The sequence below is a fragment of the Hydra vulgaris genome, chromosome 11, assembly GCF_038396675.1.
Source record: "Hydra vulgaris chromosome 11, alternate assembly HydraT2T_AEP".
NCBI classification, from domain to species: Eukaryota; Metazoa; Cnidaria; class Hydrozoa; order Anthoathecata; family Hydridae; genus Hydra; species Hydra vulgaris.
Window position 1 is genome coordinate 39587461 of NC_088930.1, and position 14079 is coordinate 39601539.

The window sequence follows — 14079 nt, forward strand, 5'->3', positions numbered from 1 at the left end:
TTGGGAGTGAATCAGAATAAAATATATATATATATATATATATATATATATATATATATATATATAAATTTAAAAATTTTTTTGTTTACATAGATATTTTAAAACTATGTTTCCTTGATAAAAGCAAAACATCAAGGCATGTGGAATTGCTGTATATTACATTTGATAATTTTAATTTATAATATATCTGATAAATTATATAAATTATCAAATATATTATAGATTAAAATAGAGAATTAATAAAATAGAATGAGTATGCTTCACCATGATCTAAATGCATTACCTGTTAAAGATCAAGTAAACAATACTAATGAAAAAAAGCAATGGCCATACTTACTCTGGATTTATCTTAAATCTCTTGGATTGTATCATAATGGTAAATATTTTCTATTATTATAATTAATAAATCAATTTTGTTAAAATCAAAACAGTAGAATGCTTTGATTTTATTGTTTGAATTTTGATTTTAATAAAATTGCATACTGTTTATGCAAAATGTATTGTTAAAATACATTTGAGTACATGTTTAAAATTAGTTATTTAATTAGTTTCATTATTAAATATTTCAAAAATTAATCTTGAACTTTGATGTTTACTTGTTTTTTATGTTTTCTTGATTTGATATTTTTGTTTGGTTATGAAAAATTTGAGTCATTAATTTTATATAAAACAAATGAAATATTTTATATTTATTTATATAATGGCAAATTTATTGGGCAAATACTTTAATATCACAGTATAGTTATAATTTATTCACAGCATAATACACATTCTATGTTTTAGTTTTTTATATTTAGTCTTAAGTTTAAAATAATATATGGATGTTATATTAAAACTTTAGTGGTAAGCCTAATAAACTAATGTTTTTCAATATGTGTGTGTAAATATATATATATATATATATATATATATATATATATATATATATATATATATATATATATATATATATATATATATATATATGTATATATATATTTGTATATATATATATATATATATATATATATATATATTTATTTATATATATATTTATATATATATATATATATATATATATATATATATATATATATTTATATATTTTTATATATATTTTTATATTTATATATATATATATTTATATATATTTATATATATATATATTTATATATATATATATTTATATATATATATATATTTATATATATATATATTTATATATATATATATTTATATATATATATATATATTTATATATATATATTTATATATATATATATTTATATATATTTATATATATATATATATTTATATATATATATATTTATATATATATATATTTATATATATATATTTATATATATATATATATTTATATATATATATATATATTTATATCTATATATATATTTATATATATATATATATTTATATATGTTAGTGTTATTCCCTTTGATGCTATAGCATTGAGTAGCAGGCCAGTACTGATAGGGTAAGGGGGGTGTGAGGTTTAGCATTGCCTCCCCCCAGACTTACAATATTCTGTTGGTAAGCTGATAGATTTGGGACTCTTGGTTAAAACTAATTTGACTTTTTTTTAAAAAAAAGGTCAATTAAATAATAATTGTAACAATAATACTAAATACAATGTTTTTATTACACAGCAATGTAATTAATTAATCCAATTAAGTTGATCATTATCAAAAAGTAGAAATCTGTTGGTCAGTTTGGTAGCAGTCTTACACATAGGAAGAAGGTCTTGCATCACATGAATAACTCACTCTGCACAATGATTGCTTTTTTCAATGCCAATTATGGCAGAATCTTCCTGCTTCCAATATTTATCAAAACACTTTAAGGTTTTTGGATATGGCTGCAATCTTAGTCTCAAAGATTCCATTGCCGATTTCCAGTCATGTTGTCCTGAGAACCATATCTTACTCCAAGGCGTTGCAATAAATCTGCATAATACTGTGAATTGATCACTATACATCAAAGGGAGCAATATGAAGGCTAGGAGTGCAAAAATTGCCCAGGAATTCCATTGAGCATTACTCATTGCTGGTAGTTTTTGAAAATAAACATTGGAGAGTTCATGATTCTTCTCATAATATAAGAATCCTTGTGACAAGTGGTACAAGAATTTCATGTCATTGCGCCACCCCAAATTTTTGTCTGGTAATTCTGGTCTATCCATTTAAGAAAATATATATTTTTTCAAATCTTTATACTTTGTGGTGATTTCAGAAATGAACGGGTAAATATTTGAAGTCTGACTCATAAGTACTGCATTCATTACAAGTCGTAAAACTCTAAAATGTGATGATGACATCCAATGTACTGGGGACTGGTTCCGTACTATTGAATGCAATGTTTTTGGATTTTCACAACAATACCATTTTTGAAGCCCGTATTTGTGTTCGTTGTGTCACATAATAATCTTAATGGCCTCCAATTCTTCATACATTGTTAAAACAGCCATTAAACCACCATATATTGTGTCTGCTTTTCCATTTTTTAATGAGAGAACAACAAGCCAAGTTTCATGCATAGAGTTCTTTAAGACAGCAACTTCCTTTTCTCCTTCCAGATGTTTACTTTCAAAATGCAAACACCACTCATAATTACGAAGGGAAAATTTGAAATGTTTGGATAAAAATTCAGCCTCTTCATATAAAGCTTTGTGCACACCAGATTGAGAAGGCATTGGAACTGTGTAACCGTCTTTTTTTTAGAATATCCATAATGTTAGATGTTTTTTTCATTGACAAGTTTGTCTTTGTTATCAAACTGAGTGCTCTTTTAGTAGAATGCATTCAACAATATTACAGTCCCAATCTTCTTCACTGGATCACTTGCTTGATGATTCAGTGGAACCTGAGAAGATAGGACATGATGTTGATGGTTTCCAGGACAAACCAGATAATTGAGCTTGTTGTTCAATGGATGAATTGACTCTTTATGGACTTGTTTTGTTGTCGAATAGCCAATATCTCTATTAGAAGATATCTGCAATTTATAGAAGTTATGTCCTCTGTATTCAGCCAAACTCCTTGTACATTAGTTAGATTAAGTAATGGTGATAAAAAAGACTTAATGTTGCCATCTGGTCTTTTTTGATAAATCAAATATTTATCAATCACAAAGTTTACTTTTCTTAATACAGAATGCTCACTTTGATAGAGGAAATTAAATTTTGCCTATAGTGCTTGTAACTCCTTTGCTACAACTTTACATCATTTGGTTTTAGACTTCAGTAGCAAGGATTAAATATCTACCAAGTATTGTAATTTCCTTTGGTATTTTGTTACGCTGACTCAAATTTTCTTTAACTATTTAATTTTTGGACCACACAAATGTGTTTCTATTAACATATTTTCAAGCTTTGCAGTATGCCATATCTAAAATAATAAATTAAATTATAAACAAAGTAATGAATACTATTATTAAATTATAAATAAAATGAAGAATATTTAGTTATAACTAATAAATATATATCAAAAAAAATTTTCAACAATAAATAAATATGACCCATTGATATCATTGGTTTAAGAAAAGAACTAGATAGTTGGTTTGGCTGTTAATGTCTTTTGTAAGTTGAATATTGTTTACTTAAGTCAATTTGTTTTATTTGCATACAACGAAGTAGCATTTTTTTCAATGTTTGCATTTTTTTGAAAAATTTTCATTTGCACAGATAGGGAATTTTTTTTTGATTTGAAAAAAAAAAAAAGTTTATGTTAATATAAGTAAAAGTTTATTTTTTGCCGCTATGTCATTTCTGAGATATGAAATTTGCATTTTAGTCATACACCTAATATATATATATATATATATATATATATATATATATATATATATATATATATATATATATATATATATATATATATATATATATATATATATATATTTATATATATATTTTTATATATATATATTTATATATATATATATATATATTTATATATATATATATATATTTATATATATATATATATATTTATATATATATATATATATTTATATATATATATATATATATTTATATATATATATATTTATATATATATATATTTTTATATATATATATTTATATATATATATATATATTTATATACATATATATATATTTATATATATATATATATTTATATATAAGGCCTTGTTACGAGATTTGCGTAAGGAAAACGCATTTCAAAGTAACTCAACTCAGCAAATATATTTCGCATTGTTAGAAGTTATATTGAGTCACCAGCGTTTTTTCAAGTACTGCATTTTAATTAAAGTTATTTTATTAACGCGTTAAAAATCTTACAAACAGTTTTTTTTTCTTACTATAACTAAAGTTACAAATAAAATCTAAGTTCCTATTTGAAAAATCATTTTTATTATTTTTTTCAAATATGAACTAAATTTTATTTTGAAAAAAATATTTTTTTCATAAAACGTAACATAATATTTGTTTATTTTCTTTTAATAACAGTTGGTTTTTGGTTATTTTAGTAATTGTTAATAAATTTTTACTTATTTATTTTGTGAACTCTCTTTAATGTTTTTAAACAATAAAGAGTTTTTTTTTTATTATTTATCAGTTACCAATAACATATTCATAATCATAATTTATTTTCATAAATAAAACCAACATCATTAAAACTTTACATTATTGAATTAACAATAAACAAAGTATCTTAATAAAATATTTACATCAAAATAAACCGTGCATTTTTTAAACTATTATGAAAAAAAAAATTTTTATATTTAAAAGGAGTTTATATATTTAATTCCTTAATATAAAACTTAAAGCACTTTATTTTCTTTAACTAATTTTTAACAACAACAGAAAAAGTTATTAAACAAACTCTTTCTTTAACAAAAAATCTATTAGTTTACAATTGCGGTTAAATGCTTTTACTTACGACTTCATTTCTTCTGAATAAATGTCATGTAAACGATATCAAAAGATAATTTAAATATTCTAAAAGATAAAAGTTTTTGCGTAACGCAAAATTGCTGAACGCGTAGACAAATTGCCTTTTCGCAAGCAAAATGCAAGCTGCATAACGCTTCTAAACAAGGCCTGATATATAAATAAATAAAATCCAAATATGGTCCTTTTTTCGTGTGGCATTCTTCTCAGCATTACTTGTTTTTTTTTTATTCAACCTCAACATTCATTTCATTGCTGAAAAGAACGCTTTGACACATGCTCATTGACCAAGTTTTATGAGCTTAACACCAGTTTTTGTCAGTTTCAGTCTTTTTTTTAGTCATTTGAAATGCTGGGTCTTCCATGATGCGGAAGATTTTCAAATGTGTTGTATTTGTGATATCTGTTAATTATTCTGCTATCAATTGCATATATTGTGTTTAAATGTTTTGCAATTCCTCTGATTGAGAAATTTTGTTAACTCATTGCTATGATTTTACATTTTATCATCAATAGTTTTTCCTGTCGTTTTGATTGTTGAAATATTGTAGTCAATTCGATATTGATATTTGATTTCACAAAAATTTTTCAAATATTCATGAATTAAATAAAAGTTCTGAAAAATTATTAATAATTTGCAAATAAGTTCAACATTTTACTCAAAGATAAATGAAATTTTGAAAGAAGTTTGAAATAATAGAGTGAACTGTTAATTTTGGCCATTATAATCATTTTTGATGATGAAATATGTGTCAAAAAAAAGAAGAGAAAATAATTAGTGCATTGGTTTGTATTTTTATTTAGAAAAAAATTTTTTTATTCATTTAAATAAAAATACGATGCTCATAAATTAACACCACTTATATTTGATATGAGTCAAACCATCATATTTTATCAAAGTCGAATGATATTAAAAAAAAATGCTGGATTGTTATTAATGGCCTATAATGTATATATACAGTTTATATATATATATATATATATATATATATATATATATATATATATATATATATATATATATATATATATATATATATATATATATATATCTGTACCTCAGAAGTCAAAGGTGGGAAATTGTTCACGAGAGAGGAAATAGTAAAATAATTAGTCTTTATTGACTTATTCTTGATGGTTGTTTATGAAATTTTTCCATGTTTTATTTAATTTGTCTTGAGGCACATGAAATATAATTTTAACAAAAAATATTATTTTTTATTATATATAATATAAATATGTTTTTCCTTTGAACATTTTGGGGACACCAGGCCTTTTATATTGACCTAACTTTGTTTCTCATTGTCGTAGGACAACAGTCTTTATACCTCTGTGTAGATACTGAAAAAACTAAAAAGTCTCATACATAACTCATTTTCACAAAAAACTGGTCAAACGACCTTTGTCTTCTGAGATACAGATATATATATATATATTCACATACTCTTGCATGGTCGTCTTTAAGTTTTTACTATAAAATTTCAGTTATAGGTTTTTTTTAATTTTAAAGACTGGAAAAACTTTTTTTTTTTAATTATTTGATAGACTGCCTGCCCCAACCAAACCCTCCATCAATGTAGCGGCACTCTGTTGCAAGTCAGGCTCTTTGTCAGTCAATATAGCAGCACTCTGTTGTGAGTCAGGCTATAAGATAGTTGATGTAGCAACATTCCGCGCATGTTTTACAGTTAAAAAATGAAAATAAAAACATTCAGAATGTTTTTAAACATTCTAGTCTTTTAATTTGTGGTTTTATGGTTTAATTACTTCCTGCAATTAAATTAATGCGTTTTGACATAATCTAACTTTAATTTTGTCAACTCTAATACCACAAACAATCAAAGAGCCATTATTTACCACAAACACGTTTTCTTAGCTGTAAACTAATGAAATATATATATATACACACACACACACACACACACACACACACACACACACACACACACACACACACACACACACACATACATAATATATTATTATGCTGTGCTACATACTTGATCTACAATAGAAAAATATGCAAAGAAGGCATATTACTTTAAATATTGAATCTTTGAGAGCAGCAAAGTAACCAATCGATGCTCTCAAAGATTCAATATTTAAAGTGCAATGTGTGTTATATTAATATGGTAATTTTTTAATTACTAGGGCCTTTTGTGACTGTTCGTAGATGTTCAAAATGCAAAGGAATTGGTCATGAAGATTTCACATCATCTGGATCGTTTAAAATGTACCACTGTGAAGTTTGTGAAAGTTTTCTTTGGGATCACGATGGTAATGATTATCTTGTTTATTTTTCGATAAGTCGACAAAAGTTTTAACAATTCATGATAATTTATAAAAATTTTAGATAATACTATTTTTTTAGTAAAATTGTTGACGTAATATTATAAAAAATATTATTTGTTAAAGTTATTGAAAGTGTGCTTAATTGTTTATAAATTCAGGCAATAAATTGACTTATAAGTTTAAGAAATTAAAAAGAAATAAGAAAACAAGTTAAATTATGAAAATATTTTTAGGAACAACACAATATTTTTTAATTTTTACATGTTTTGTAGTTTACATACCACGTTTTCAAAATATAAAGTTACAATTTAAAACTCTGGAATATAAAATCAAAATTTGAAGACATCACAGAGAAATATTAGCAGACAAAAAGAATTGTTACAAACCAATAAAAGTTTTAATACAAATTTTTTTTTTGCTATTCACCTACCCAAGGCCGAAAAGGCCACTACAGATGAGGAGGCTACTTAGTAGTGGTTATAACCCTCTCTCAACTCTATAACTCCGAAACACGAACCTTGACGAACAAGGCCGCTGCGCCGAGAAACAAGTTGAGCGCGGTACTACCAGGGACAAATTATGATACCGTAAATTTTATCTCTTGAAAATGTATAATGTAAACTACAAAATATGTCAAGATTGAAAATTATCATGTTGTTCTTAAAAATATTTTCACATTTATTGCTATTACGTTGCTCAAGTTAAAATATGTTTTTTCAATTTTATTTAGTGTGTATATAGGTTTATTAGGGTTGTTTGCCGAAATACAAGACTTGCAAAAATTTCATTCTAATCTACCGTATCTCAAATGCTATTACGGAATTTACATATGTAAATTTCCAAAATTCACCTTCTGTAAAGCGCTATACAAAAAATTAAAAAATTTTGTAATAGCAACTTGTTAAAAGGAAACGAAACGTATTTTGTTTCTTTTTTGAATTGCGACAAGCATTTTTGTGCATTCACAGAAAGTATTTGTATATAAATATAATAAATTAGTAGAAAATCACTTGTCAAACTTTTTTCATTTTACACTCTGTTTCATCAATTAAGACTAATCAGAATTGTATGCTCAAATTAATAAAACTTCAATTTGCCTGCATTTAGAAACCAATCATAATTCTTTGTTTAACAAACATTCTTGGTCCGCACGTGTAATTATTTTGTGGCAGGCATGAAAATAAATTTCTTCTAAAAAACTATACAACTAAGTGAGCTCAAAAAATAGTTATATTAAATCCCCTCTTTAATAAAATATTAAAAAATAAAAAAGCAAAAGTAAATGGTTCTAAAGAATTATTTTTATAATTGTGTCAGCACATTTCACAAATGTGTGAAAATTTTTATAATTGTGTTAGCACATTTCACAAATTTATGAAAATTTCCAGTAGCTAAAACATTTATGACTTGTAATTTAATTTTTGGTATAAATTGAAGTTTTATTAAATTAAACAATCATTTCTGCTAAGTCCTTAAATAATCTTTGCTTTCGCAGCAAAATTGGTGTTAAAGTAATTAAATAGTTTGTTTTTTTTAGCAATAAGTTATACTTTTAATTTTTTACTTGCTAGCTTTTTGAAAATAAAAGTTATTTTCAATTGCAAAGCCTAAATTAAAAGTTCAAGATATAATAATAATTAATATTTTAGAAATTAATAAAAATTAATAAAAAAATATTATAAAGAATAAATTAATATTTTAATTCACTTATACTAATGTTGAGAAAAGAGAAAAATTAGTTTATATAAAACATTTAAAAAAATGTAATATTGAATTTAATTATTTAATATTAAAAAAAAGTGTAAAGAAAGTAAACATTCCATTATTTCTGCATTGTTTTTTTCTTTGATTGAGCTAATTTTTTAACTGATCTCATTTTGCAAAAGTTTATATGTCAATATCTTAGTTATAGTCAATAGTTGTATATGTCTTTAGTTGATTCATTTTTTTATGTAAATTAAATTAAATTTTAAAAATTTAACCATGATATCTCTCAGCTATAAAGATACACTGACAATTATATTAAAATCTTTTCTTAAATAAACCTTGAACCAAAGAGTTTTATTTTTTTACAATTATTTTTCAACTATTTAGACTAAAATTTTAATTATTACTATCGCTTCCATTCAATTTGCTATCATACTCTTTTATGAACTCGTAATTGATTTTATATTCTTTTCAGAAATTAGGAGAAACTATATGTTATGTTGATGTGATATGTAAGTTAAAATTTGAGGTAATCTAATTTTTAATTTCTAAGAGACTTAGTACAAATAAATTTTTTTAAATTTTGGTATATATACTTCTTAAATGTATTCTTATATAATATAGGCGTGTATAAAAAAAAGCGTTATGAAAAAACAAAAACAAAAAATACGTCTTTTTTACATTTTTTTATGAATAGAACCAATAGAAGGATATTAAATGCAGTATTATTTTATATATCAGGTTTATTGCTGTAAAATATATTTAAATGTATTAAATATAATGTAAGTATAAAAACGAAAATAAAATATGAAGAAATCATATAGCATTATTTTTATCATGCAAAAGGAATACTTATTATAGTTATAAACTATTTATAAATATTCATTTAAAAAAAATTTGCCCAAAATATCTTCAATTTAAAAATTGAACACAGTTTCTTCAGGTGCTTCCCATTCACTTTCACTGCTTAAACTATCGTAAACTTAAATAACTTGATAAACTGAATAACTTAATAACTTTATATCAAACACTCAATTTATACTATAAAAATCGATTAGCAGTCGCGTTAACTTTCTGTTTTTTTTTGAAAAAAACTGCGAAAGTATATTGGGAAATATGCACTACTTTAAACAACTTTAAAGTATGACAAACTAGTTTATCAATCAATTAAGCAAAATGTGTGATTATACAAAAAAGAAATTGTCTTTATTATCTAACAGTTCTTATTGTATAAATTTACAAATTTCCAAAGGATACTGAAACCCAGACTATTATGTTAAGTTTTTTATCATACTAATTATTTATCTTTTAACATAAAACAGAATAATACGGAATGATTATAACTGTTTGGAATAACTTTTTCGATTTTATTTTTTATTTTCACATCAGAATATTCAAAAATTATTTTTTTCATAATTTTTCTAGCATATCCTGAATAAAGTAGTTTCATTTTTTAACTAGTAAAACAAACAGTTTTACAAAATTACTTCATTTGAGAAGTTTTTAAAAGAATAACTAAGTTAAAACATAAAAATATTTAACTTTATTTTTACCAAAAATTTATATTTTGCACAGGCTTTATTTCACCCGTGTAAACTAATTTGCACATGTGTGGACGCAGGTGCGGGCTATAGTATATATATTAGGAAATAAAACTACGTGATTTTCACAACTTTAAGTTTCATGCATGAAACTTGGATGATTGCAACAGCATGAAACTTGAAGTTGTGAAAATCACGTAGTTTTATTTTGTACTATATTATAGCTCTGACTTAATCACTGTCTTAATAGTATATGCACAAAATAGATTCACTACATACTTGTTAGAACAGCATTCTGAAATGAATTGGTTATTAAAACAATTTAAAATGTTAATTCAAAAATAATTTTTTTTTTTCAAACCAAAGAATTAGCAACTATTTAAAAATATCGTCTCGAACAACCACTGCCATATTACTACATAATACATTACATACACAGCACTTGCTGTGTACTTTGTAACGTTTGTATGTACTTTGTATATTAATTGCTTATTTACTTTTTAGGCCACATTAACTTTATAACTGATGAGATCATTGGTGCAAAACGCTTAAACCATCGCGGAAGCTTTTTACTTTCAAACATTTGGTTGCTTCTGATTGTGACATCTATTTTAACTTTAATTGTCATTGACTTTATTAATTTTAAACGAAGTTCTAGTGATATAGTTGAATTGTTTTCATCAATATGCTTAAAAGTGTTGTTGACTATCCCTACTTTTATTGCAGTTGTGTGTAACTTTTTTACAACTTTCCATGAATTTGCACCAGGAGTTTGGGCATCAGCAATAAGTCCTGTATTTATTGTTCAACGCTTGCGATGGATAAATATGCGAAAAACACGCATGGCTGGGTATGGACTGTTTTTCGGAAGCATATTCTTTATAGCAATTCAATGCAGCAGAGTCACCCAAGATTTATATGCATATGACTGGAATTTTAATTATTTTACCCCAATGGAGTATTTTACAATTGTTGTTGGCATTTTCAACTTTGGCGGAATTAGTTACCTAGCTTACTTACTGCGAAAAAGCTTTGAAAAAGAAGTTCGATTAGTCTGTAAGTTTGCCACATTTTATATATCGAATGTTGATTTATGTCGCTTGAGGCTTGCTGCTACGTTTGATACATTTCATGTGTTTCGTGAGTTTACATCTGGCTGGATGTCTATGAATGTTGTATTTGCTATAATCTCAACTCTCCTTGAAATTCATGTCTGGATTGTTGCAACAGAAAAAATGCCTCTTTACAGATATGAGCGATTGGTTTTTCTTTTTTCTTGTTTTATTTTGCCTATACTTGTTATTGGTAATGTCAGTGTTGATTATCTGTGGAATCGATTAGTTCGCCAGATAAGCAGAATGAGAAATTCTCACCAGGAACAAAATTGGGATAAATTAATGCAGTTCTTAAATGAACAGAAGCCTGGTAATAGACCATGGCAATCTGTAATGGCATTTATTTTATCTATTATTGCAGTATTTTCTGCAATTCAGTTCCGACTTTTAAATAGCAAAGCAATTAATAATGCAACCAGTTTTCAAGGTATTAATGTTACAGAGGTTTTTGGCTAGCATTTTAAAATTTAATAGCTTTATAATTGTATATTGTTTATCAGTTTTTATTTTTGATTTTAACATGTTTTTTTTTCTTAATAAGATTTTTTACACATTTTTTTTTTTAATTGATTAAAAATAATTGTTTTTAAAAAGTTTTTGAATTGTTTTATAGTTTTTATTGTGCTTTAAGATATTATGGTTGCAAAAATCATAAAAAAAATGTTGTAAAGTTCATTGCTTTTATTTTAAATTAATTTTATGAATTAAAATGTGATTGAAAATTTTATTTTTTCTGAATGAAAATATTAGGATCTTATAATTTTTCATCACCAATATACTTTTTCATATTTATGATTAACATACTTCATCATCACCATCATTGTTATAATGTATACGAGGATGTATTTTTTAGTATTTTTTTTTATTTGTTATTTGTGCTCTTATACTTGAATAGGTTTTCATAATGCCATTTTAAAAATGACAGGGTAGAGTTAAAGCAATTTTTTAAAACAATATAATATGATATATATATATATATATATATATATATATATATATATATATATATATATATATATATATATATATATAAATATATATATATATATATAACAATTTTAGATTTTATCTATAACTCCCTTTTGTCTTTTTAAAATATATTTATTGTTTACTTTTAATTGTTGTACTATTTATATAATTTTTATTTACTTATGATTAAAAGTTACTTACTTATGGTCAACTTATGATAGTTGTGAATTAAAAAAAAATTATTCTTTTCATTATTTTTAAATCCAGTTTAATTATTATTTTTACACTTTTCTATTACTTAAAAGTTATGCCAGTTTTATTTGTTTGTAGTACTCACTCCCAAATATAAGACAAATAAATATGTGCTCAGCTTATATAAACATGCGTATTAAGAAGCCTCCAAATATGTATGTAGCATAGAATTTTAAACCTTTTAAATTGGCTAAACTTATATAAACATGCGTATAACATATTTATTTGTTTAATGTAGTTTGTTTTTCCTATTCAGATATAAACTGTCATGTTTATAAAATAATTTAAATGTAACAATAATATGGTAGAGACAGTAAAAAGTTCAAGAACGTATGACCAGGTAAAACTATTATAAATTTTTTTTTTTTTAATTTTGTTATTATAAATTGAAAAATATTTATGTTTTTGGCTTAGATGAAAGTTTTTAAAAGTTTGTTTTTTGTTTTAGATTGTTTTGCCATCTAATCTCTTGTGGATTCTGTTGGCTTTTTTTCTTTACATTGTAACATTCGGAGTGATTGGTACTCTGTTTTCAGTTTTATATGTTCTTCTATTTATATCTGGGTAATTACATTCTTGTTCTCTTATTTATTCTGGGTAATTACATTCTTGTACTCCTATCTATTCTGGGTAATTACATGCTTTCTTTGATACATTAAGTATTTTTTTTAAAAACTATATGTTTCTTTCTCTTATGACTTTTAGAAGATATATGTTTAAATAGTATTTTCTTACAATAATGATTAAATAATACTTTATCTCAATAATATTTTGTTTTTTACTAAGTAGTATTTTCTCACTAATATTTTTACTAATAGCCAGAATTATTAGGTTGTATTTTAAAATGGTTACAAAATATAAGTTTTGTAATTTAATAATTTCCCAGTGGGCACAAAATGTATTAAAGACATTTAAAATACATCTTAAAATGTACTAATACGTGTTTTAGACGTTTTAAACACGCCTTGTGCCTAATATGTTAAATTGGTTTGTTCCATAATTCAACATAAAAATTGTTGACCAATAGGTTTAAACAAAGAATGAAAAGAAAAATATAGAGTTTACTGACTTGAAATGCAGGAGAGAATATAAAAAAAAAAGTTCATTACTAATTTATCTTAACATTATTAATAAAATTTATTTTAATATTCAAGATACAAATAAGTAAGATTATAAACAAGTAAGGTAAAACAAGTAAAATTACTTGTTAATATAACAATAAAGTAAGAATACAAACAGGTAAGGTTACACAAGTAAGGTAACAAAAAAGAAAGATTACTTATTAATATAA

The 14079-nt window shown here is 24.0% G+C and overlaps 2 protein-coding genes across 2 annotated transcripts in view; both read left to right on the forward strand.

Moving 5' to 3' along the window:
• Nucleotides 1-223: 223 nt before the first annotated feature.
• On the forward strand, nucleotides 224-12337 carry LOC101238777 (uncharacterized). Its single transcript, XM_065811047.1, has 3 exons — nucleotides 224-376; nucleotides 7064-7189; nucleotides 10957-12337. The coding sequence occupies exons 1-3, from the start codon at nucleotides 250-252 to the stop codon at nucleotides 12021-12023; spliced, it is 1320 nt and encodes a 439-aa protein (XP_065667119.1). The 5' UTR covers nucleotides 224-249; the 3' UTR covers nucleotides 12024-12337.
• Nucleotides 12338-13024: 687 nt separating this feature from the next.
• The window catches only part of LOC100206823 (sorting nexin-13), a 52875-nt gene continuing 51820 nt past the window's right edge, over nucleotides 13025-14079 (forward strand). The window contains exons 1-2 of the mRNA XM_065811048.1: nucleotides 13025-13128; nucleotides 13237-13352. Coding sequence (XP_065667120.1) covers nucleotides 13090-13128; nucleotides 13237-13352 — 155 coding nt within the window. The 5' untranslated portion in view covers nucleotides 13025-13089. The remainder of the gene's footprint in view (nucleotides 13129-13236; nucleotides 13353-14079) is intronic.

Excerpts from the sequence above, each read along its gene's own strand:
- LOC101238777 (XM_065811047.1), top strand. The coding sequence starts at position 250 with ATGAGTATGCTTCACCATGATCTAAATGCATTACCTGTTAAAGATCAA. Across the intron at positions 377-7,063 it reads TCTTGGATTGTATCATAATG|GGCCTTTTGTGACTGTTCGT; the intron begins GTAAATATTTTC and ends TTTAATTACTAG. Across the intron at positions 7,190-10,956 it reads TTTTCTTTGGGATCACGATG|GCCACATTAACTTTATAACT; the intron begins GTAATGATTATC and ends TTTACTTTTTAG.